The 26,349-nt window shown below is 35.8% G+C and overlaps 1 protein-coding gene across 4 annotated transcripts in view; it reads right to left on the bottom strand.

Moving 5' to 3' along the window:
* Nucleotides 1-481: 481 nt before the first annotated feature.
* Nucleotides 482-26,349, bottom strand: part of Crisp3 (cysteine-rich secretory protein 3) — a 40,693-nt gene continuing 14,825 nt past the window's right edge. For 2 of the 4 annotated variants that reach the window (XM_087567546.1, XM_087567545.1), the window contains exons 2-9: nt 22,190-22,223; nt 18,854-18,933; nt 13,478-13,594; nt 12,338-12,425; nt 9,820-9,965; nt 6,124-6,218; nt 4,831-4,919; nt 482-1,257 (exon numbers count right to left, since the gene is read on the bottom strand). In XM_087567546.1, the coding sequence (XP_087423672.1) occupies nt 1,130-1,257; nt 4,831-4,919; nt 6,124-6,218; nt 9,820-9,965; nt 12,338-12,425; nt 13,478-13,594; nt 18,854-18,931 (741 nt within the window). In that variant the 5' untranslated portion in view covers nt 18,932-18,933; nt 22,190-22,223 and the 3' untranslated portion in view covers nt 482-1,129. 4 annotated transcript variants of the gene reach the window in all.

The following is a 26,349-nucleotide window of genomic DNA, read 5'->3' as shown; positions in this document are numbered from 1 at the left end:
ATATTTCTGTATGACTGGTAGTGAGGATAGGGTAATGGTACTTCAGCAACACATATTTTGTTTTCGCATTGTGATTAGGGAATTCTGATTACTTTCATTAGTTTTATTTCTTATGTTATATTCTAGGGTGCTTCAGAGTTAGCCCAGGACACAGGATGTGCAACTAGGATAGCTGAGTCTGAATTTGGAGATTTTATGAGTGAGCTAAGCTCCACAGGACTCACCAGACTACACAGAAGATGTGTGAGCTAGGATAGGTCTGTACAGTGGATATAGCATGGCATGGTAAGGTCAGGAGTACTTGCCAAACAGGTCCACTATTGATTATTAATTGATGAATACATTGATTAAAATGAACTCTTCTGAATGCTGACAACATTAATGTAAATAAAAATTAAATAAAATGTATCATAGATATTAAAATATCATATTGGAGTAAACAAACCCCAAATAACCAGTTTGAACAAATACTACGGAATGATTAATATGCTAAGATTAAGATTTATTTTTTTTCTGAAGCAACCAAGGTCATTACCCCTGAACAAGCAAATTCTGTTTATTAAGTTACATTTTAATATCATTCTTAAAGACCCAACAACAAAACATAAATGGTAGTTTAGAATTTAAACCACTAATTCTGATGAATGTGAAGAATAATGAATGGTGAGAAGAAATAGAAGACAATTAATGTAAATGTTTCTCTGGAGATAATTAGCTAAAAATGGAGGTAGAACTAAATAAAAGGTGATTGGCCAATACAGAGGGACTATATGCTATCTGTTCTCTTACTTCATTGTGCTCTGGGAACATGATTCATATTTTCAAGCCAGAGATTTAGTGACTTAAGTCATACAGACAAATAATATATAATCGTGGGCTAGATTTGATTCCATAAATGTGTCACAGATTTCATATGGCCAGTTCCAAAGGTGGTATTGATTTTGTTATTTTAAAATATTTTGGGGTAAATGACTAATGCAAAATAGAGAGAAATAGGAGAAGAAACAGAATCTTTACCATTTGGAATTATTTCAGTGTACTAAACCTACATATTTTTGGTGGGACATGGTAAGACTAAGTAGAGGGTATTTTCCTTTTCTACATGGGCCTGATTATGTGGACTGGAAATTTAATGAATTTTGTCTTCACAGAAGCATGAAGCTCTGCAACCTTCTTTAAGAAGTGGATCGTCGCAGCTCACCATCTTCTTCAGATCGCCACAGTTAGAATAATTATCTTCATATTCACAACTATTGGCTGAAATAGAGAATAAAAACATCCCTTACTTCATTATTATTTTCCTGTGTTAACAGTAACAAGATAAAACTTATATGAATTAGGACACGGAAATTGAGCAAATGAATGGATACCTTTTAAACTGCCACTTTGTGAAATTGATTTCTTAACTCGAAAAAACTTAAGAGAAAAATCTAGTGATTCTATGAAGAACTGGGCTATCTAGCTGCTATAAATATGGCTTATGGGTTAGGAGGCTTTGATATTCTTATGGAGAACCTGGGTTTTGTTTGCACCCATCCACATGGGGGCTTATGACCAACTGCGACTTCAGTTCCAATGCCTGTTTCTGGGCTCCAGGGTAAACAAGCACAAATGTGGTACACATAAACACATGCCAATAAATACAACCAAATATTCATATATAGAAAAATAAGCATTAGGAATAACCTGACTAAAATGGTGATAATTATGCAAGTACTTTGAAAATTTAATATGGCTAATATTTAAACTTTATATTCTCAGCAAAACAAGTTTCATTAAAATGTTATATATCAACTGTGTCTAGTGGCTTATTTCTATGTAAATACCAGACATTTGTGGTGAATCGCTGTTGATATTTTCTGATCCCTCAAGAGGGGTGCCCCGATGAGGAGTAGATCCTGTACTCAGGTGATGTCAGGAAAAATCTTAACTGGTCAAATAAAGGGTAGAGCCTGTGATTGGGCAGTGGGAGGAAAAGGTAGAACTGAAAGTTTTAGAGAGGGGAGAGAAGGAAGAAGAAGAAAAGAGAAGACTGAGGACGGAGGAAGAAAAAGGGATGGCAGATGGAGCAGACCCACGTGGCCTGGAGTAGCCGCAAGTAGCTAGGGATCTTGTAGCTGCCCAATAGAGTGGTGTGAAACATATTTGCCCAATCTAGGCATACAGCTTGTATTTATATTAGTTGAGTTGTGTGTTCTTTGCACGTGTGTATTTGAGATTGGAGATTTACTGTTATGAATCTGAGTAGTACAATATAATAAGTCTTTAGTGTTTTCACTAGTGGATGGTCTAAGAAATGTGAGTAGTAGCTTCAGGCATTTCAGGTTAAATTGGTTTGGTTAGCTTAGCAAGCTAGCCTCAGGACCTAAGGCAAGACAGTGGTATAGGGTTAGCCATGGGGCATAAGCTGAAGAGCTGAGGCCATCCCTTAGATGGATTTATTGTGGGTTCATTTAAAATTACACACTATAGACATTAACTTAATTCTAGGATGTTCTCTTGTCCATGACTGCCCTTACAGTTGGATTCTCTCAACTCAGAGAAGGCAAACTTATTAATACAGACTTGGAAAAGTATGTAGTGAAGAAGACTGTTCTGATTATTAGACACTTATATGCAGATGTTTATCAATGACCACAAACTCAAGAAAACTGATTCTAAATCTATTACCCTATAATCGTTGTCATGTCTTTGATATATGTCTAAGCTCACAAACCTACATTCAGCTCATACACTCTCTGAGAGTTGGAAACTCCTAATTACCAAAGAATTCAAAATAAGATCTTTATAAGACCTACACCTTTGCATTTATGAAGATAATGTCTCATCGTTTTACCCAGACGAGAATCAAGCCCATACAATCAGATAACTGCTAATTTCATCTCTCAAGGAGCACTACTACAGGCACTGCTCAGTCCGTTTTCAGTCATCAGCACTGAACAGAGCTAACAAAGATGTATTATTATTATACTTCCTTTCTCTGTAATCAATGTTTGTAACTTTTGCACTAATAATGCAAAGAGGACTGTATGATTTGAATGACACCTCACAGTTGGCTCTTTCATTATGCTTTTTCAAAAAGTTCTATAAAATACAATTTCTACACCATTCAGGATATAGGTACAGGAAGACCAGGAGTACTGAGTTCTAGCTGAGTTTGATTATGTTGTGAGACCCTACTTAAAAAAAAACATTCAAAACCACAGTTAAGTAAATTTATAAACTGCTAAAACAAAACAATATGGATTTTTACTTTTCTATTCTTGTTTAAAGTCCTTCAATTAGCTGTTACTAATAGGATGGGCTGTTTTACAAACACAAAGTAAAGATATTTGTCTCTTTTTCTTTAGTTGATAATATTGATAACATTAATACATAGATAATATCTATACAAATCAATCATGAAGAATTCCAAAGTTCATTTAGGAATGCAAAAAAATCCCAGAAACTTGTCACCAGATTGTATCATATTAATTTTATAAACACCTAGTTGCTGTTTAAGCTTTTTATATAACCTGGGCTGTCCTGAAATTTGATCCGTATTTCCACCCGGGTTTGAACTCCCTATTCTCTTTCCTCTGCCACCAAAATGGTAAGATTACATTTATTCTTTGTATGTATGTGCATGTTAATAAAATATACTAAAGATGCAATATTATGACATTTTACTCCCTTTCGGTGATGAAATACTCTAATTTGTAATGAACAAATAATATGCATAGATTTTATTTAGACTCTAAAATTGCACAGAAAAATTATTTAAACAAAAACATTTAAATGATAATCGATTAAATGGATTGATTCAAAGCACACATTGGGGCCAGGGAAATGACTCAGGGTAAAGTACTTGCAACTAAGTCTAGTGATTTGTGGTCTGTCTCCCACACCCATATCGTGGAAGGAAAGAATGTCCTCTAACGTCAACATATATTCACACATATAATCACATGCCATTATGCACATGTGTATGCCTGGATTTTTAGAGAAACATAAATACATTCACAAATAAATAAAAATGTAATTTAATAGACATTTCAATTGAGTCTCTGGAGGAGCCTAAAAGTTTATTGTGCTGAGCTCCGTTGTGTGCAAAGAATTTTAGTATCTGTCTTCTTTCATTGGGCTGAATCATGTTCTATTATTTTAACTCCTTGAATTCATATTGCTTTCTCTTTTAAAATGCCAACCTTAGGATCTTATTAACCTTGAGGATAAGAAACTTCACTTTAAATTTTATTAAATTACATCCTCAGAAATACTTTTGTAGACTCCAACAGCAATAATTCCAATATAGTTAAAAGTGTGCGCTGATTTTTAATGTTTCTTTAAACCACCTACAATATTATGTTTTTCAATGTCAAAAGTACACATGTCCTAAACAAAAGAAAATCTGTAGTTTAAAAAATAATGTTACTGTATGTACCGGATACAGAGCTTGGTCTTCATACAGGTTCCACAACACCTGGTGGTATCTTACCCTTATTCTGTTTTCTGTTGATTCAGCTTCCCTAATTAGACTGCCTTGTCTGTTCTCAGTACGAGATGATGTGCCTAGTCCTGCTGTGATTTGGTGACTTAAGGTGCCATGGTGGGCTGCTACCCAGGTGGTCACCTCCCCCCTTCTCAGAGGTGAAGGAGAGGGGTGGGAAGGGACTATGTGAGGCAGGAGGAGGGGGGCTGCAATTGGGATGTAAAGGAAATAAATGAATAAATGGAAAAAATGTAAATGGAGTTAAGTACATTTTTGTCTCTTGCAGGTAAGGTAATGCTATTAAAACTTAAAGCAGATTGTCATGTTATGTTATTTTATTAGTATGTTAATAAACTTACTGCATAGCCCATCTTCACAATTACCAGGACAACTGTCACAAGGTTCTCCTTCTGTGTAAGGTGAGTATAGTCTTCCTACGTAATTGCCACTGAAATTTGATATACAAAATCATCAGATGATTTTAATTATTCTTTTTACACACTAATGCTTTCATATATCACAAAATTATTATAGATTGATAGATAGATAGATTTAGAGATATAGCCATATATGAATAATTCATATGTATATATGTATATTATATATATATATTTGTACTGTTGTTAAAAGCTGTAGCTATACCATAACAAAAAAACAAAATTTCCTAAGAGTATTCAGATACAGATGAAAAAGATATAAGGAGATAAGTAATCCATTCATTTAGCTGAAATATGAAAAATAAGAGTTTAAATTTCTACAGACATTATAATGTTGAAACACGCTCTCCTTTTGTTGATAAACCTGGAAAATTTGTAAGGCAGTGCAATACAGGGTACTGGTTATATGTAAAAGCTACTTTTATAAGTGAGGTAGATACAGAAAAAAGCCATAAATCCTGTAATATAGAACACGTCACCAAGATGACAGGTTGAATATCAAGAACTTAGTTGTGAAAAACCCTATGCTTATGAAGGTTTGGTCTTGTCTGAAGGTACCAGGAAGGTATGAGATTTTATTCTTATAAAAATGATGTTAGTAATTATTAAGTTTTATAAAAAAATATGTAATCTGAAGGTAGCAATACTCTGATAGTGGCTGGACTGTGCCTAAGTAAAATTATCACTTCACTGATTTTCATGTGAAAATGCAAAGAAGTCAGATTCTTCATGCTACCAAAGGTGGCATATGTATGGGGGATGGCGGGTGGGTGTGAGTGTGTGTGTGTGTGTGTGTGTGTGTGTGTATGTGTGTGTATGTGTGTGTGTGTGTGTGTGTGTGTGTGTGTGTGCGTGCGCGCGCGCGTGCATGTGCTCACACACACAGTCCAAGGGTTTACAGCAGAACTGTTTCTTTATATGTAGAACACAGCATATAGAGTCTATGAGCAATCTAAAAATAGAAAAGACAAAGTTTTACACGAGCTGTCACTTGTTTCTTTTCATTAAATATCTGAATCTCCTACTTTTCAGATGCTTCTTATTTGGCTAGACAGCTGGATAGATTCCAGTAGCTTCTTTCTTTGTATATTTAAAAGTTTGTATTTCACTTTCCTTGTATAATATATATCTTTAATCTGTTTTTACACCACCATAATTAAAAATGGTAAACTGCATTTGATGTTGGTCAAAATGAACTCTAATGTGCGTACTTACCCAGGACAATAGTGACAAACATAAAAGTATTTCAATGGTTGGTCAGGGCATTCAGCAACTCCACATGCAACCAGGAAAGTTGAATTCCAAACAACCTATACACCCAGAGATGAATATGAAGCATGTGTCAGAGAGGAAAATAATGTGAAGAAAAAATTATAAATGTAAAATTAAACACCTTTTGTTTACTTTGTTTCTATATGCCTTCTAGACATACTTAAATTATGTATCAATCAGATTACAAATGTTAAAAGAGCCTTCAGAGCCTGATCTTAGTCAGCTACTTCAGCAAAGCTTACAGGAAGCACCTCGGGAGATTAGGGAGGCTAACAACTGCTTCAAGCCAATCTCAGAGACTCTGGTGTTCTTTAAATACATTTTTGACAGTTTCCAAGATGATGAGAATGCAGAACGCTGTGCTGAGGCCAATGATCTTCAGGTCATAACGAAAGACATCAAAGAGTCCATGGATACCTGGAGGACCCTGGTGAGATGTACAATTTCTCTGTTTCCGACCTTCCAGGCATGTGACATTAAACTACAAGAGCTTAACCTGGTGGATGTCAGGTCAATTCTTAGTCAGCCATCAAAGTGACCATGAATTTTTCCAAGAATCACAAAAGAGGTTTTCAGTTGGACTCTAGTTCATGGCCATGAGCTTCTTCCTTCCCATGTGGACAGGGATCATGACCGACTTGCAAATCCTACTGGTGAAACCAGTAATTATGTCTATTTCCTGAAAGTCGTAAGTGGTGAGTGCTTGTATGTGGAGAGGTGACTTTGAATTTCCTGGTTCCTTCCTGAAACCAGGTTTAAGCTCAAGTATCTTAGCCTGGAGAATTTGATCGGATCAAGGACTTGGAGTTGCTTCCTGCTATATTATGAAATGAATGTTCATTTGCATTGGAAAGCCTTATAGGCTGCAATTCAACTAATAAAACAATAACCATCTGTAAATGGAAAGTCCAAAAATCTAGTAGTTGCTCAGTTCTACAAGGCTGCATAGTTCAGCAAGCCTTCTGTATAAGCCAGAATCCTAAAGAAGTAGGCTTCAGTAGATGTGCTGGACAAGGAAGTACAATCAGGTGAGGAATGAATGAACTCTTCCTTCTTCCTTTGTCTTATATAGGTCTCCAGCAGAAGGTATGTCCCAGATTAAAGATGTGCCTCGATATCTGCATTAAAGGTATGTGTTGAAACAGATCAAAAGTGTCTGTCATCCCACCTCAAGATCTGCATCAAAAGCTTGTGTCTTCCAGCTTCAAGCTCCTGATAAAAGACATATTGTCTTCTGGCCTCCAGATCAAGACAAGAGGTCTTTGTCCATTTTGGGCTGTAGTTCATTCCAGATATAGTCAAGTTGGCAACCAAGAATATCCATCATAATCCACCCCTTGTTATTTTGACAAAAATCATATTTCATGTCCAAATGAAAATAACTAGGTGACAATAATGCCTAATAAGATAAGACTGTCCCTCACACAACTACAAATGCATGAAAAATAATCAGGTCATAATAATGTCGATTAAGATATAACTATTTCTCATACACTCATACAACCACAAATGCATTGTAAATTTAGAAGAGGTAGCAGTGTCCTTTTAACCATGTCGTTTTAATATCTCATGTAAATGCAAGGAAGAGAGAAAGAGAGAGAGAGAGAGAGAGAGAGAGAGAGAGAGAGAGAGTGAGAGAGAGAATTTGTCCACAAGTTACATGATTCTATAGAACCCTGATTATTGCAAATTTTGGTACCATCATAGTGGGGTATTGCTGTGACATCCTTGACCATGTTTTTGAAAGAACTGTAGAAGGACTTTGAAACTTTGAGTTAGAAGATCCATTGTATATTAAGAGATCTGTGGGAAGATTTTGGAGCTTGGAATGTTGAACAGTACAGAAGAGGGAGGCCTGGTGTGTTAAATTTCAAATGGAAGATTAAAGATTCTCCAGTTAATAAAAAAAAAAGATTCTATTAGGGCCATCTTCTATTTTGCTTTAAGATACTGTGGTTGTCGTTAGCTGGAACTGAAAAATCAGCAGTCATGAACAAGACACCACAACTACTAAAGTAAGCCTTTGTGTTTCAGCATCCACTGATATGGGTTATCTGGAGATGTGAATAGGGGTGATTAAGAAGAGACTAGGATCACTGAGGTGAACCTACTGGGAAGTGTTTCCTGAGTGCACAGAGAAGCTGTGTTCCAGATATGGCCAACGTTGTACCTTTTACTAGCAGCTGTAGTTGGTAATGTAAAAGAGTCACACAAATGGTACTAGTTTGAAGGCATGAAAGGGTCATGGAGAGTAACTAAAGGTTGCCACTGTAAGCGATCAGGAGAGACCACTGAGGAAGCTGCAGTCACAGTGGGAGTTTAAGGCCCAGGACTGAAGAGATCATGAAATGAATTTGAGGCTTAGTACCAGCAGAAGACCTCAGCATTTTGAAGGTACCATGTAACTACCACCAGTGATAGCAGAATCAATAAATTGGAGCTATCTGGAGCCTTGAAGACAAGCTGTGTGTGCCACAGGGAAGAGGTGACATAAGCCATTTGGAGGAGCCCAAGATCATATCTGGATCCTAGACACTAGACATTGAGTAATTTATACTCTTGGGTGTAGTTGTTTTATGGTTCATATTATGTCCATGCGCTGCTTCTTCCCTCTTGAAACATGTATTTTATTTAATTTTGATTTTTATTGCCATGCACAACTGAAAGCCTTTAAATATTTTGAAGAGATTTTTGATTTTTCAGCAAGATGGATATTTTAAAGTGATTGAAATTTTAATGCTTTTGAATTTGTAAAAACTGTGGGACCTTTTAAGTTACTTATGTTTTAATGTAAGATTCAGGGGATGAATAAGAAAAGAAAGTTTGTGGCTTAAAAGTGAGTTATGTGTTTTTGTGTCAGCTTAACAAGGGACAGTGGTACTGGTGAGTTTTGTGTAGCAACTTGACCAGGTCATTGGACAAGAAGGATCTTCAGGTGAGAAAAAGCCTCCCTGAGAAAGACATGGAGGCATATAGTTACTGATCAATGAGGGACTGCCCAGACTATTGTAGGTGGGGACATCCCAGGGTTGGTGGTCCTGAATTCTATAAGAAAGTGGGTTAAGCAAGGTATAGAAGGCATAAAAGTAAGTAGCACCCCCCATGGCATCTGTATCAGCTCCTCTTGCCAGGTCTGAATTCTTGTCCTCAATTCATTAAGGGATGAACAGCAATGTGGAAGTATAAGCCAAATAAATCCTTTCCTCCCCTGTTTGTTTTTTTCTCATGATATTTTATCAGAGCAAAAAAGAAAAAAACAAAACAAAACCCTAAACAAATAAACAACAACAACAACAACAACAACAACAACAACAACAACACCCTTGACTAAGATATCTGCCTATATAATATCTGGATCTTCTCTCCAATCAGCCATTCAGGATCCCCATAACACTTTCTCTCTTAGCTTTCTTTGGTAGGCCCTATTGGACAGCAACCAGGATTGAGGCATAGTTGTATAATCCTTGCTAAAGCAGTCACCTGATTTGTCTGCAAATCAGCTGTCAAGGGGACTGGAGAGAAAACTTCAGGAAGACTGTTCCCATTTTCAAGAGCCACACAAAGCTGAGGTACAGCCCTGGTCAAGTACTTCAAAACATTTTCTTGCCTCTCACTCACGGAGAAAATATGTTGTCTTACCTGAGTATAGTGTCCGACTTTAACACCAACTTTTTTTGGGCCGAAACCAAAGACAAAATCAAGGGATTCATCATACCAATCTTGGATTACAGAAGACCACGATGCAGGGTAATTTGCCATGAACAAATTCTCACCACATTTTAATGCTGTAGGAAAAAATAGAACATTCATTAAGTCAGCAGGAAAACACACACACACACACTCACACACACACACACACACAGAGAGAGAGAGAGAGAGAGAGAGAGAGAGGGGAAGAGTTGGAGTCTATACAAAACAGAATTCCTGTTCTTTAAAGACCTTGCTCATATTACTTTTGGTTATTTCAGAAGAGGCATGCTTCAGACTTGATCATTCATCTGAACAGTAGCCACAGATATACAATGTGTGGGCTGAACACCATATAAACTGAATAGATAAGGAAGTCTTTTTTTTTTTCAGTAGCTTCTCTACTTGGATTGACTCATTAACACATTAAATTCTTCATACCTATGTGAATATGTTTGGAGGAGTATATTTCTGTGTGTGTGTGTGTGTGTGTGTGTGTGTGTGTATGTGTGTGTGTCTCATATGTAACAAATGTTGATTTGTACTCTTAGAAAAGATTTTTAATTTTTCTCCTCTTCTAACTAGAGATTTTTATGTGAAATGTTGCATATTTAGCATTATTGCTTTGTGCAAGACTTCTTTATACTCATTACTTAAAAACTACAAGTACAGAGCAATCAAAACAGAAGGAACAATAGTTTTGAAGTTCATAGGTAATGCCTTAATTAGAAAATTGAAATTTCATGAGCTAAATATTCTTCCAAGAATGGGGGGAAACCAACTTTTAACACCCAATAATAGTTTAGTATCTTTCATAATCTCTGCAAATTCAAAATTATTTTTATACTTTAACTGAATATTAAAGCATTTTATTTAAACTTTGCAACCATTATATTATTAAAATATTAATAGCTAAGAAGTACAACCTTAAAAATGGATGATTAAATTATGTTCAAATTCATCCAGAGATTACCATTTCTAATGTTTCAATAACTATTACATCTCATAGTCCATTTCCTTATTTTCTCATAATATTTATATTTCCTGATGTAAAGATTGTCTTATAATTTATTTTTAACTTAATATAATTTTCAACCACAGAGAGTGTACATAAGTGGCTGTCACCAAAATTGAAGACAGAGTTTGACACATACACGCTGCTCTCTTAAACACACACACACATACACACACACATACACACATACACAATTCCAGCATTTAGGAAGCCGACATTGGAAGATTATGTGTTTGAGGACATCCTGGATGATACAATGAGACTTGTATCACACTCAACCAAAAACAGTAAAGGAAGTAATGAAAGGTAATGAGAATATTTGATATTTCTTGAGAAAAATGAAGAATTGACTGCTCAGATTAAATACATTTTTTTTATTATTAACTTGAGTATTTCTTATATACATTTCGAGTGTTATTCCCTTTCCCAGTTTCCGGGCAAACATCCCCCTCCCCCCTCCCCTTTCTTATCGGTGTTCCCCTCCCCACCCTCCCCCCATTGTCCCCCTCCCCCCAACAGTCTAGTTCACTGGGGGTTCAGTCTTAGCAGGACCGAGGGCTTCCCCTTCCACTGGTGCTCTTTATAATCTAAATTATATGTTGTACAAGTAAACAAGCCACATCATAAGGTAATGTACGTGAGCCAAGTATGGTGGTATATGCCTTTAATCCCAGAAATCTAGAAGCAGAGGCAGGCAGATCTCTATGAGTTCAAGGCTAGCCTAGTCTACAGAGTTTGTTCCAGAACAGCCAGGTATACAGAGAGAACCCCAGACTCAAAATAAACAATATAAAAACAAAAAGAAGAAAACAAACTAAAACCAGATAAGAGGCTAGCTTAAATGACGGTAATTTAGAAATTCTAATTTCAGAGGGCTGGAAAAACAGCTCATCAGATAAGAGCAGATCCTGCTACTGTAACAGACTGTAATTCAACTTGTGGCATCCATATAGGATGGGTTATAACTGCTCTACCTTCAGCTACTAAAAATCCAGTGCTGCCTTCTGCTCTCTCGAGGCACTCTTCTGTACTTGTACATGTGCATATATACACAAGACACATATGCATATAAATAAAAATAATAGGATAAAATTAAAAGGAGATTCTAATTTCAAATCCCTGTCATATTAATTTAATTAGTAACTAGTTTTATCCAGACAGCGATTTTAATCTTTAAAGGAGAGAACAAGATGATTCCCTACCTTGTTTTACTTGTAATCTAGTTATAAGACACAAAGCTGGAATTGTGGGAGACAGTTTGTGTAAAATATAAAACACCCAATAAGCACAAGACAGAGCCTTTCTGAACCATCCTGGTCCTGAGATCTTCAACGTTTTTAAAAGTCAGTATCAGAATAGGTGTTTCCTTTGAAACTTTTTGTTAGCACAATACCAGAAACTGGACCCTCCTGTTTTACTATCCATTCATATGTAAGTGAATTTGAGTTTACATACTGGTTGTCCTGTGTTGTAGAGGACTGTGATTGTAAATGCACCTGTTTGCCCATTTCTGAGCGTTCACATAAGCATCATGGTCCCATTCCTAAAGAGAAAAAGGAAAGAAGATAGCTGTAAAATAATGCAAACCTCAAAGGCACATTGTCTTTTCAGGCAGGCTGGTAGGACTGGCTTAGATCATTGCGAGATTTCTGTAGGCACCATTTGACTTCTTTCATCATAATTTATATACAATAGAGTATATATCTAAATTGTATGTTAGCATATATATTATCAACTTTCATTGTGCCATTCATAATAAGATTATTTTTGCATGCTTTTCTTCTCCATCTTCCAGATCCTACTCATCCTCCCATGCCCTCTCACCCACAGTCTCCCTTTGATGTCACAGTAAAAACTGTAAAATATTTAATGGTCTAATGACTTCCTGAAATCAAAACAAGAACCATAAATATTTTACAGAACTGCTACAAGTAACACTACTATGGGGAAGTACTAAGACTAGTTTTATACCTGTAAAAAGTTGCTTCATTAATGCTAGTTTCAATTTTATACATTGAATGAATTTAAAAGAAATATAGGGGGTTGGGGATTTAGTGGTAGAGAGCTTGCCAAGCAAGCGCAAGGCCCTGGGTTCGGTCCTCACCTCCGGAAAAAAAAAAAGAGAGAGAGAGAGAGAAATATAGACTTTGGATCTGAATCCAAGACAGAAGACAGTTTAGATGAAAAATCATAAAGTAGAGATGTCCTGACCCTATAGTAAGAGAGAGAAAGACAATAACACAGTGCCTTGTCACTAAACTAAGTCAAAAGATTTATTTTTAGTTCTGTAACTTTAGTCGGTACAGCTCCATAACATCAATGAATCACTGTTATAAAGAGAATTTAATAAATTCTATTCTAATCGTATCATGGCTGAAAACATAGAAGGAGAGAAAGAACTCTGAAATATATGTCAGAATATATAGACACACAAACATACACAGATACTCATGAACATAAAGCAGTAAGTACATTTTTCTTAAATAGAGGCTAAAATTGAGCCAGACCCTTTTAAACCACACAAGAGAAGTCATGTGCAATCAGCAGGCTCCAAACACAGCTCTACAAATGCACTGTCCTGATGTGAGCTCTCACCACTCTTAGTAAGTCACTACCAGACGGAGAAACCGTTCGTCTCAATTGGTTGTGCTTGTTTATGATCTCTTCTTGGACTGACAGTTTAGTGGTTGACAAATTCTCAAGATCTCTATCCTAAAGGGAAATGAAATGAAAGTCACATTAGTGTGTGATAAGGTTACATAAAATGGTGAGAATGGTGGCTAAGGTGAATGAAGATCATTATTAAAGTGCTCAGACAATATTAGTCATTGACCTTGAAACTAAACATTAGGAACATCCATTACCTTTTATTAGAAACATTTTAAACAAAATATTGAGAATAAAGAATGAATTCATGGCATGCCAAAGTAAAAGTAAAAAAAAAAAAACTTAAAAACTCTATTCCAGCTACAAATGTCAATTTTTATGTAAGAAAAGCATATGATAGTCATGCATGGTAGGGAAACTTAAGTCATCGCATACAATTAGGCTGTAGCAAGGAAGTGTTAAGGCATGAAATACATATATTATTAACCTTTGAAATAGTCAAACTCTGACGGAGTTTGGAAGCTCATAAAACAATGAAGGTCTAAAACACTGCATATGTGCATTCAATTATCTATTACACTAAGAAAATTTTATATGCAATAGGATTTTGTAATCACTGTGAAGAGTTTTATCAAATATAATCTCCATGTCAATTTATAGGCAGAGGGTTCTTGAAAAATGCTTGAGGATTGCTGGCTTTAAAATTTAGAAGCTGATAATAATTTTACATTTTTGTGTTTGTGTGGGACAAGTGGGGAGAGTGATAGTGTGAATTGGCAGAGATATAAAATTCCTTGCTGATAGAAGGATACTTCAAATCCTCTCTTTTTTTACAGTATAGAGCAAGTTGTTATAACTTAAATAGAGGTGGACAGACCCTCAGATACATTTTATGCTACTGCTGGGATAAGTCGTTTCTCTTTCCTGCAGTGCTTAGTGCCCTCAAGTTTCTGCAGGTGTTGCATGTGTAGCTTTAATCACACTGTATTGCCCTTATTTGATAAATGTCCATGTCTAACTGTTGTTTTATGTTCTTAAGTCACCAACGAATGCCTTGAGCCAAGGGATTTCTCATAGCTAGTGATTTCTAAGACAGAAAGAATGAACGTTTTTAAGTTATTGCTAGAAAATCCTTATTCATTAAGAAACAGGAAATGACACTGTTCACAATAGTCCCAAATAATGTAAAATACCTCAGTGTGACTCTAACCAAGCAACTGAAAGATCTGGATGCCAAGAACTTAAGTCTCTGAAGAAAGAAATTGAAGATCTCAGAAGATGGAAAGATCTCTCATGTTCAGGGATTGGCAGGATTGATATAGTAAAAATGGCCATTTTGCCAAAAGCAATCTATAGATTCAATGCAATCCCTATCAAAGTTCCAACTCAATTCTTCAGAGAGTTAAAGCAATTTGCAAATTCATTTGGAATAACAACAAACCTAGGATAGAACAAACTATACTCAAAAATAAAAGAACTTCTGGGGGAATCACCATCCCTGACTTCAAGCAGTATTACAAAGCAATAGGCATAAAAAGTGTATGGTATTGGTACAGAGACAAGCAGGTAGATCAGAAGAATAGAATTGAAAACCTAGAAATGAACCCATGCACCTATGGTCACTTGATCTTTGACAAGGAAGTTAAAACCATCCAATGGAAAAAAGAGCATTTTCAACAAATGATGCTGGTTCAACTGGAGGTCAGGATATAGAAGAATGCAAATCGACCCATTCATATCACCCTGTACAAAGCTTAAGTCCAACTACATCAAGGACCTCCACATAAAACCAGATACACTCAAACTAATAGAAGAAAAAGTGGAGAAAACTCTTGAAGACATGGGCACTGCAGAAAATTTCCTGAACAAAACACCAATGTTTTATGCTCTAAGATCAAGAATTGACAAATGGGACCTCATAAAACTACAAAGCTTCTGTAAGGCAAAGGACACTGTCATTAGGGCAAAATGGCAACCAACAGATTGGGAAAAGATGTTTACCAATCCTACATCTGACAGAGGGCTAATATCTAAAATATACAAGGAACTCAAGAAGGTAGACTCCAGAGAGCCAAATAACCCTATTAAAAATTGGGTACAGAACTAAACAAAGAATTCTCACCTGAGGAATGTTGAATGGCTGAGAAGCACCTAGAGAAATGTTCAACATCCTTAGTCATCAGGGAAATGCAAATCAAAACAACCCTGAGATTCCACCTCACACCAGTCAGAGTGGCTAAGATTAAAAACTCATGTGACAACAGATGCTGTCAAGAATGTGGGGAAAGAGGAAAACTCCTCCATTGTTGGTGGGATTGCAAACAGGTTCACCCACTCTGGAAATCCATCTGGAGGTTCCTCAGATAATTAGACATTGAACTACCTGAGGACCCAGCTTTATCACTCCTGGGCATATACCCAAAAGATGCTCCAACATACAACAAAAATGCATGCTCCACTATGTTCATAGCAGCTTTATTTATAATAGCTGGAAGCTGGAAAAAACCCAGAGTCCCTTCAACAGAGGAATGGATACAGAAAAATGTGGTACTTGAACACAATGGAGTACAACTCAGCTATCAAAAACAATGTCTATAACTTCATGACATTCATAGACAAATGGAGGAACTAGAAAATATCATTCTGAGTGAGGTAACCCAGTCACAAAAAAAACCACACATGGTATGCACTCACTGATAAGTGGATATTAGCCTAAACACTCGAATTACCCAAGGTACAATCCATACACCTCATGAAGGTTAAGAAGAAGGATGATCAAAGTACAGATGTTTCATTCCTTCTTAAAATGAGGAAAAAAATATTCACAAGAGGGGATATGGATACAAAGTTTGGAGCAGAGTATGAAGAAATGGCCATTCAGAGCCTGCCCCACATGTGACATATATATATATATATATATATATATATATATATATATATATATAGCCACCAAAACTAGAGAAGATTGATGAAGCTAAGAATTGCATGGTGACAGGAGCTGGATATAGATGTCTCCTGAGAGACACAGTTGGAGCATGACAAATAAGAGGCGAATGCTATCAGTAAACCATTGAACTGAGAAAGGGATCCATGTTGGAGGAATTAGAGAAAGGATTGAAAGAGCTAAAGGTGCTTGCAACCTCAAAAGAACAACAATGCCAACCAACCAGAGCTCCCAGGGACTAAACCACTATGCAAAGACTATACATGGGCTCCAGCAGCATATGTAGCAGAAGATGGCCTTGTTGTGTACCAATGGAAGGAGAAGCCCTTGACCCTGTCAAGATTGGAACCCCCCCCCCAGTGAAGAGCAATGTCAGGGGTAGCCGGAGAAGGTGGATGGGGGAAACACCCTTATAGAAGAGTGGAAGGGGGATGGGATGAGGGCTTATGTCCATGAACTGAGAAAGGGAATAAAATTTGAAATGTAAATTTTAAAAGTCCTATAAAAGTAAAAGAAAATGGACCCATTTTCTAAAATAATTTGTTTTCAATTAAGAATATATTTGTGTAAATGTGTACGTTGCCAGTAGAGGCCAGAAGAGGGTAGCAGATCCCTTTGAGTTGAAGCTACATGTGGATATAAGCCACTTGAGGTAGATAATAGAAACCAGAGAGACAGTACTTTGCAAGAGCAGTAAATGTGCTTATTCACTAAGGAATATCTCCTTAGATATTACATTTTAACGTGAAAACCCTACTTAAGGTTGTTGTTACTTTTCTAAAGACATAATTTATGGTTTCTGGGAAAGGCGCCATTTTCTGCTTTTTATGCTACCTTCCTTGGTAACTAAAAACTCCACAAGACAATGAGTGTGCTGTTATTTTCTTAACAGGCGATGGTAATGTTTTCTAAAGAGATAGTAGAAACAAGGAAGTATGAGGAGAAAAATTGTTAAAGGGTTTATATTGGATAGGCAATATGACCGAATAATTGCAACATCACAAATTAAGACAGGGGAACAGAAATGAGTGACAGGAAATCAGTTCTTCATGGTAACTCTCAAAGAAACCATCATTCATCAAAGATGACTTTGAATTGTTCTGCTATTTGTATCTTGAAACTTTCTAAAAGGATACCAATAGAAGAGAGACAGAAGCCAGGAGTCAGGGAAGAAGGGAGAAAGAATAGATGTTTCAAAGGAGCTGTAAAACACAAGCATTTTACGAAAGCAACTCAATATATAAGCAACTTGAGTGAACACCTAGTTAATAGTGTCATGATTACTAATTTGGTTATGGTAACAAAAAAAAATAACAGATAATTTCTATTCCAAAACAGGTTTATCCAGTTACTGGCACTCCCTATTCTTGATTAATTCCAGTTGTCTCCAATGCCCAGGGCAGAGAACATGAGGACCACAGCAATCTGAAATGCTTTTGACTTTTAGTAGCTTTCTGACCAGATGGGGAATATCTTTGTTGTCCTACATACTCTGCCATTTAAAAAGATAACTAAGTCTCGCTAGGATTATCCAAATATAAGAAGATATTATAAATAATTAATATTTGACCCATGTATATTTGTTTGCATGGTAGATGTGCATAACTCAGTGTGTGTGTGTGTGTGTGTGTGTGTGAGAGAGAGAGAGAGAGAGAGTGTGCATGTGTGTGTGTGTGTGAGTGTGTGTGTGTGTGTTGCTGAGGATCAATTCCAAGGATTTATGCACTCTAGGCAAGTACTTTTTAGTATGAACCCTAGCAAACTTTCAAAATTGAAAATGGACAAATGAAATGAAACGCTCTCAATGAAAATGAGATAGAGAAATATATATGATGAAGTTGTGCCATTTGGAATTCAACATGAATTTTCTGTGGGGAGCACACTGAAATGGATTAAATAAAATAATAGCAAATCTTAGAACAGAAGCTGCAGGAAATAAATCCAGAGACCTGAAAAATCAAATACAAATATAATTCAAATATCGTTGTAATTTTAATTTCTTGACCACATTAAAAGGAAAGGGTATTTTAAGTTAATATATATTTAAATTATATAGCAAAAATACTATTGTTCTTGATACAAAATTTATTATTATTATTATTATTATTATTATTATTCTCCAGGCTTTTCTTTGATATATATTTTGTGTAAAGAATGTATGCCTGTTCATTTAGATATTACATGAACCTAATCATTTTAATTTAACCAACCTTACTGACCATGGTTAATATTCACCTGTAATTAAACCTACAGGTTTATTCGCCTCAGACATAAGATAATGTCAATTGCTTAGAAATATCAATGAATACTTTGACTTACTACACACTCTGGTCTTTTAAAACTTTGAAGAGTGATCTAGTGGCTTACTAGGTTAACCTTCATAGCTGCCTAAATTGTTCTGAGAAGATACTAAGCCTTACCCATTCATCAGTGGTATCTTGAAGAAGAGATGGGGGCAATACAGCAGCCAGGAACAACAGCACTAACATTAATGCCATGGCTAGACGACAAAGAAGAAAACAAAGATAAGCATTATGATGTTTAGTACATGGAGTTCTGAGTAACACATCTGTGAATGCTCTGAGCAATTAGAGTCTCCTCCTAGACACTGAAATCTATGTTGGTCCTCTTTTCAGGTTCTAGATGTCTAGCAATTCTTTCTGTGTCTTTCTAAGAATATCAATAGCTTCTAATTATTACCATAACATGGTACTATGATGGTACGGCTAAGGCCTTTCTGGATAAGAGTTTCCTACCCCATCATAAATGTATTCTTTTGAACACATCTTCTGATTAGAAGTGAGAATGTGCCATATCTCTCATGTCAGGTCTGATGTTTGTAAAAACCTAGGTAAATCTTATATCTTAGATTATTATTATTATTGCAGTGATGAAACAGCATGATCACAAACAACTTGGAAAGGATTTATATGGTTTAGATATCCCAAACCACAGTCCGAGAGAAACCAAAGTAGAATCTCAAACACGGAAGGAAGCTAGAGGCAGGTTTGATGCAGACACCTTGGTTGGGTAATGTTACTGGTTTGCTCCCAATTATTTGCTTAGCTTGTTTTCTTATAGAGCTTAGGGCCACCGGCCCAGGAGTGGCACTAAACAAAATGGGTTGAGCCTTCCTCCTCAATCAGTAATTGAGAAAATTTCCTAAGAATTTGCCTGCGTACAACATAATCTTTTGGAAATGTTTTCTCAAGTGGTATTTCTTCCTCTCAGGTAACCCTAGCTGTATCAAGTTAACATAAAACCAGCCAGAATGTTCTCTACTGAGGATATATAATGTTTGTTTGTTGTTTGTTTACTAAAAGTTCTTTCACTTCCTTTTGAAACAAGATTTCACTACGTAGCCCAGTCTGGCTTCAATTTCACAACCTTGCCTCAGAATCTTCAAGTGTTGACACATATCTGTATGCTACCACACACAACTCTACTCTACTTTTCAGCCAATGTCCTTAACTTGGCTTATGTGTCCAGTGTATTAACACACTTCCTGTCAATGTCTGGTAAAGACTAAAACTCCAAAATCATAGAGTTTCATCATCCTATTTTACACATATGGTAAATGCAGGATAAATTAATTGTATGCTCAAAAATAGGAAAGAAACAATTTAAATAACTTGCAACACATTCTCTTATTAATGGTAGTCTATAAACACCTTCATCCTCCCTCTACACACACACACACACACACATGCACACGTACACACGCACACACACACACATTTGAATGTATGCTAGTATGCAAGTATACAAGTATGTATGTATTTATGTATGTATGTATGTATGTATGTATGTATGTATGTATGTATGCTCAAATGTAGAGACCAAAGGCAGACAGAGCGTGTCTTCCTCAATTGCTCTCCACCCTATGATGGAGCTCAGAATGGTCAGAGCTCACCATTTTAGTTGGTCTGACTTGCTCAATTTGTATAACTTGCTCCAGGTCCAGTCTATCTCAGCCTTCTGCCTACACTGAAATAAATAGCATGCAGCAATACCCATCTGAATTTTACATTGGGCAGTGGTGATTTGAACTCTAGCCCCAATGCTTGTATAACAGATGCATTGTCTACTGAGCCACCTTGCCAGCACTCACAGTTTGATTTTTACATGACTATTTAACAATTTTCCCTAACTAGTAAGAAAAGTTTTTTCTTATTCTACAATTAATAAGCGAGGTCCTATGTGGGATGGATACAATGCATAAGTGAGTAATTTTTATGAAATATGTCAAGGCACCCCTTGTCCTACCTTAGGGACTCACAATAACATAGATATAGTGACAATGTGCTTCGTGTCAGTTGTCATATGACACTCTGTGGGCTTCAGCTCAATCTCATAAAAACCTAATGGGAAATACTGTGACTCAATATTTCACTCCACACATGAGCCATCTCCGTATTAGAGATTTAATAATGAGGAGTTACGAGAATTCAAGTAGCAGCAGCAGCATCTATGTGGCTTCAAAGCCTTCAGTTCTGAAAGCCAGAGATTGAAATGCTTTAAAGGTTATGTAGACATGGAACTATGTCAATAAAACCCAGCAGAAGTACATAGGATGAGCGCATTACAGGAAAAATAGCATGATTATAACTAGTCACAGGCTTCCAATTATCCTCTGTAATATTTCCTAAATTCCAATATAATTTGTTATGTCCACATTGCTTGCTTTGTCATGTTTTGCTGAGGTAGAAATCAGTTAACAGAGAACCAAAGTTCTGCTAAACTGCTAGAAATCATTATGGAATTTGCTAGACGGTAGGACTGAAGTTCTAAACTGTGCCTGATCTGCAATTCTTGAAATTTTTGACACTCATTTCTGCAATTCACCCTTCCTCTCATAAATTAGCATTCCATTATCTAATACCTTTTGGGATTTACACTTATTGTAACTTCAACTGCTTTTTATCCAACTTCAGTTTAGGTAGATTGGCAGGCACTGTAAGTTCAGATATAAACTGGATGAACTCATGATTTAGACACATAAAAGAAAACGTCCATAAATGCTTTGTGGAATTATAATCTTCTCCAGTAGCACATAGTTTATTTCTGATTGACATTAAATAGTTCGTGATATCTCAATATTCTCCAGAAACATTTTTGTCATCCCCAAACACAAAGTTCTATATGCTTTGTCATATAAGATATATACACAATTATACATGTAAATAATCTACAAGCCACCAGAATACATTCACCTATGACCACAAAAATTACATGTTTTGTTTTGTGCTTGCCTTGAATGTATTTTATGGACAAGTTACATATTCTGCTTATGTTCATCAATAGCACATTCCTTTCATGCTCACTGCTATAATGTTCTTTTGACCAATTTAAAATCACTAGCAAGGGAACCACCTCCTCCATATTCTATAACATTTACATCATTGTATAGAATATACTTTAAATAAAATCCCTAACTTCTAAATCATAGGTTTAGAAAAGATACCTCTAACAAAACTACTTGGGAAAAAATTGTAGACATTATTTCTGGTTTTAGAATTAAAAAGTTTCATTCCCATTATCTCTGTATAAAAGCATTTCCAAGATAATAAAAAAGCTGCATAAATGATGTATTTTGCTTTATATGGTTAAATAAAAACAATTGATCTCAATAAAAATATTAATATGATTTTTGTTAACAACCACACATGCATTATTAAGTGTAAAATTTCATGTTGCTGAGTTATAAATGTATTGGCATTAGGAATTTGATCTCATAATAAAGGAGTGCTACTTACTTCTATTTTCAGAGCAGAATGAGATATTGTCCTGCTGGAAGAAGAAAGGTAACATCAGACAGGAGGTCGAGCTCTCTATATGTACTCTGTATAGTTCCTGTTTTGGTACCATCTGGGTGTGTAAGCACTTCTTGGTTAGTCAGGTATGACGCAGAATTTGTCATGCCAGATTTTATTGCTGGTCATCTAACATTTTGACATCATGTGATGACTCTGTGTATGACTATTAGAAACAAATTTTACTAGCTCATTCCTGCTCATCTAATGATACAAAGTACCTGTATATCTGTCAGTAGATGCTTTGAAAACTCTTAATCAAATGATTTTTATCTTACCAGAGCTGTGAGGATCTTTTTCTTTTAAGGAGACTGCAGAGATGACTTGGGTTAAGAGTAGTTCATGCTGTTACATAGAATAATGAGTCTGATTTCTTCCAGCTATGTATGGTGCCTTATTATTGCTTGTAACTGACAGGGATATGATACTTTCTAGCCTCTATGAATATTACATGAATATACCTCAATACAGAAGCCAATAGATACACACACATGCATGATTTTAAAAAATTGTCTCTCTGCAAATGAGTATGAGCTTATACTTTTCAGGATCTCCTGAGAATTCAAGATTTCCTCCCAGAAATTAAAGTGTTCAAACCTAATTAGGAAGTTGTTGAATGCTTTAGAAAACAAGTGTGACTTGTACCTTTGCTAATTCAATGTGACAATGCCTTCAAGAGTATATTAACAAAGAATTCCAGTTATGTTTAAAGCCACCATTATCGGCCTTTATTTTCTGGTAGAATGATGTTGAACATAACATTAATGAATGTATCAAGTTGATATCATTTAGTGTGTAGATCTGCACAAGGTTTTATGATTTCTAAGATTTTTCTTATATCACAAAAATGGAGCAGGATAAAATACTGAGAGCAAATATCCTAAGCAATGATGTTAAGAAAATTGTTTTAATAAATCTGAGAGAATCATTTACCCATTTCAAATAGCATGTACATAGTACAGTACTAAGAGGCATTTCTAGAGACTCACATTGTCATATACATTATAACATGTCTTTAAAGTCACCTGTCTATGTGAATAAGATGTATGAGAGAACAGAACCTACTTAATACATATTTTAATTGTATTTCAAGATACAAAATAAGCTTAAATGTGCTATACTACTAAATCACCTTCTTATTTTCTGTGATAAGTTTGGAATTCTGTAAAGATAATCATAGTGCACATAATATTTCTCTTTTATACTTTTCAGTACTCAGATGATTGTGTTTAACCATTTCATGTAAACAAAACACATAATTTTGACCATTTTGTAACTTGTTTGTTAATTTTTGACTTTAGCTATTTTAGCTTTAAGTTCCCTTTTGTGCTAGCTTTAAGACTATCAGGAATAATGTTAAGGTCACTGAAGAAAACAAATGCCATTTTCTGGATAGGTAAACTCAATGTTTCTGGCTATTTGATAAAATCATATAAGCATAGCTAATATATTCACTTAGAAACACATGCCTGAATGATTAAATCATGTTATACATTTTATCATCTATGATTAGGAAAAACACTTTCACCTATAATAAGTCACATTAAATGTCAGTGGGTAGATAAATCTTCCTCAGGATGCTGAGACTGTTGGCTCTTATTGATCCAAGGAAATCTCTTGATCAGGGCCAGATATAAGTAAACACTGTTAGCCAACACATACAACATCAGAGAACAGAGCCATCTCAGAGTCCTTCTTTCTACAATATCATTTCTTTTAGATGCAGAAATAGAATCTATTCTACGGTGGCATTTTCAGTTTATAGAAAAACATTTTGTAAAGGTAATTTTGAATAATTCAGACATTTGTCTTATACATAACATCCATTTTCACCGATATGTGCAACTATGTAAGAGTTATGGGGGCCTTTGAAAAGCAACAATGATTTCCTTTTGAGAACAACTTCTGTTTGTCTTAACACTGGATCATTAACTGCCAGTGTGGTGAAAAAGTCAATGCATGCTCTCATTTCCTTTGGAATCTCTCTTCAACATTTATTGGGGTTCTACAGTAAGATGCCATCAGGCATCAGGATATTGACTTTTCTGCTTCTTCAATCATGGTCCAAAATAAACCATCGTTTCTTCCTTTGTAACTCAACTGTTCTCCAGTTTATATCTTGGCAACACGAAGATTAGGAGAAGCAAGCAGGGAGAACTTTTTCAACAGAACTAAAGAAAAACATTTTAGAGGGAGTCCTTTTTTAAATTACAATCTTGTGTCATACAAAACTATGATATTAAGTTCTGATAATGCTTTATGTAGATTTTTTTTTACTTTTTTCTTTTTATTATTACTTTTATTTTTTTACAGTCTAGCCATTGCCCCCCTCCACGGTCACCCTCCCACAATTCTTCATTGCAATCTTATTTTACCCTCTAAGAATATTCACAGCAACCTCACCCCCATCAGACCTCTCCACTCCCTGGAGCCTCAAATCTCTCCAGGGTTAGACAAGTCTTCTCTCACTAAGACAGATCAGGTTGTCCTCTGCTGTATATGTATCCAAGTGGTGGAAAGAGCCTTGGACCAGCTCATGTAAGTTGTTCAGTGTCTAAGAGATCTCAGGGGTTGTGGTTAGTTGAGACTGGTCTTCCTATGGGGTTACTCTCCTTCCAGCATTTTCCTAATTCAAGCACAAGGTACCCTGACTATAGTCCAATAGTTGTGTGTAAGTATCTGTCTCAGTCAGCTGCTTGTTAGACCTCTGTGAGGGCAGCCATGCTAGGCTGATATCTGTAAGCACATAACAGCATCATTAATAGTGCCAGACCTTGGAGCCTCCACTTCAGATTGATCCCAAGTTGGGCCGGTCACTGGAACGCATGTCCCTTAGTCTCCTCTCCATTTTTGTCCTCGCAGTTCATTTAGACAGAAACAATTCTAGGTCAGAATATTTGACCTTTTCAAAGAACTTTCTTATAAAAATTTCATAGAAAACATTTTAGACTGAATTTAGAAATAAAGATTAAAATCACTTTTTCAAAGTATCCGTGCTTTATTTCTGAGACTTCAACTAGCTGGCTCAAAGTTAGAACCTCACATTTCCTTTGGAAATACACAAAAGGGTACTTTATTTAATCCCCTGCTATTTTAAGTGCTAAACTCCAGGCACTGTTGCTTCTGGCCTTAGAGGAACTCAGGCAGGTCAGCTGCAACAGCAAATTGACTAAGACTTAAGAGAGGTAAAAGTTTAAATATTAAACATCAACCCTAGATATCTCACAAGATCCATTCTTGCCCTACACTACCTCACAAGGAACCACAAAAGAAGTATCAGGGCTGGCCACCAGCACTACAAGATAAGAACCCTTCAATTTACTAATAAGTGTTAGTAATAATTAATAACATGTGTTTTCAGTTGATATTCTTGGTTTTCTCAACAGTTGAACCTACTTTGGTTATATTTGCCATTATCTTTGGAACTGGGAGCATCAGCATAACTCAGTGGTTGGTTTTTACAAATTGAAATCATTGTCTTTCTCAATAGCATTGCATACATGTGTAATGAGTGTTAAATCTGTCAGTTAAGAATTTGATAAAATACTATGTATATCTGGTCACATATTTTCATTTCACATAACTACAGACACTCAAAATACTGGTGTTAAAAGAAAATGATCTCCATTGCTCATGGATTGGGAAGATCAATATTACAAAATTACCTATCTAGTCAAAAGCAATCTACAGATTAAATGGAATCCCCATCAAAATTCCAACTCAATTTTTCATAGAGTTAGAAATAGCAATTTGCAAATTAATTTGGAGTAAAAATAAATGCAGGATAGTGAAAACTATCCTCAACAATAAAAGAACTTCAGGAGGAGTCACCATCCAAGACCACAAGGTGTATTACAGAGCAATAGTGATAAAAACTGTATAATATTGGTACAGAATAAAGCAGGTATATCAATGGAATAGAATTGAAGACCCAGAAATGAACCCACACACATATGGTCATTTGATCTTTGACAAAGAAGCTGAAACAATCCAGTAGAAAAAGATAGCATTTTCAACAAATGGTGCTAGTTCAACTGGAGGTCAACATGTAGAAGAATGCAAATGGACCCATTCTTTTTTTTCTCCATCTTTATTAAATTGGG

The sequence above is a fragment of the Rattus norvegicus genome, chromosome 9 (assembly GCF_021556685.1).
Source record: "Rattus norvegicus strain SHRSP/BbbUtx chromosome 9, alternate assembly SHRSP_T2T, whole genome shotgun sequence".
NCBI classification, from domain to species: domain Eukaryota; kingdom Metazoa; phylum Chordata; class Mammalia; order Rodentia; family Muridae; genus Rattus; species Rattus norvegicus.
This window is presented reverse-complemented; position numbering and strand designations above follow the sequence as displayed.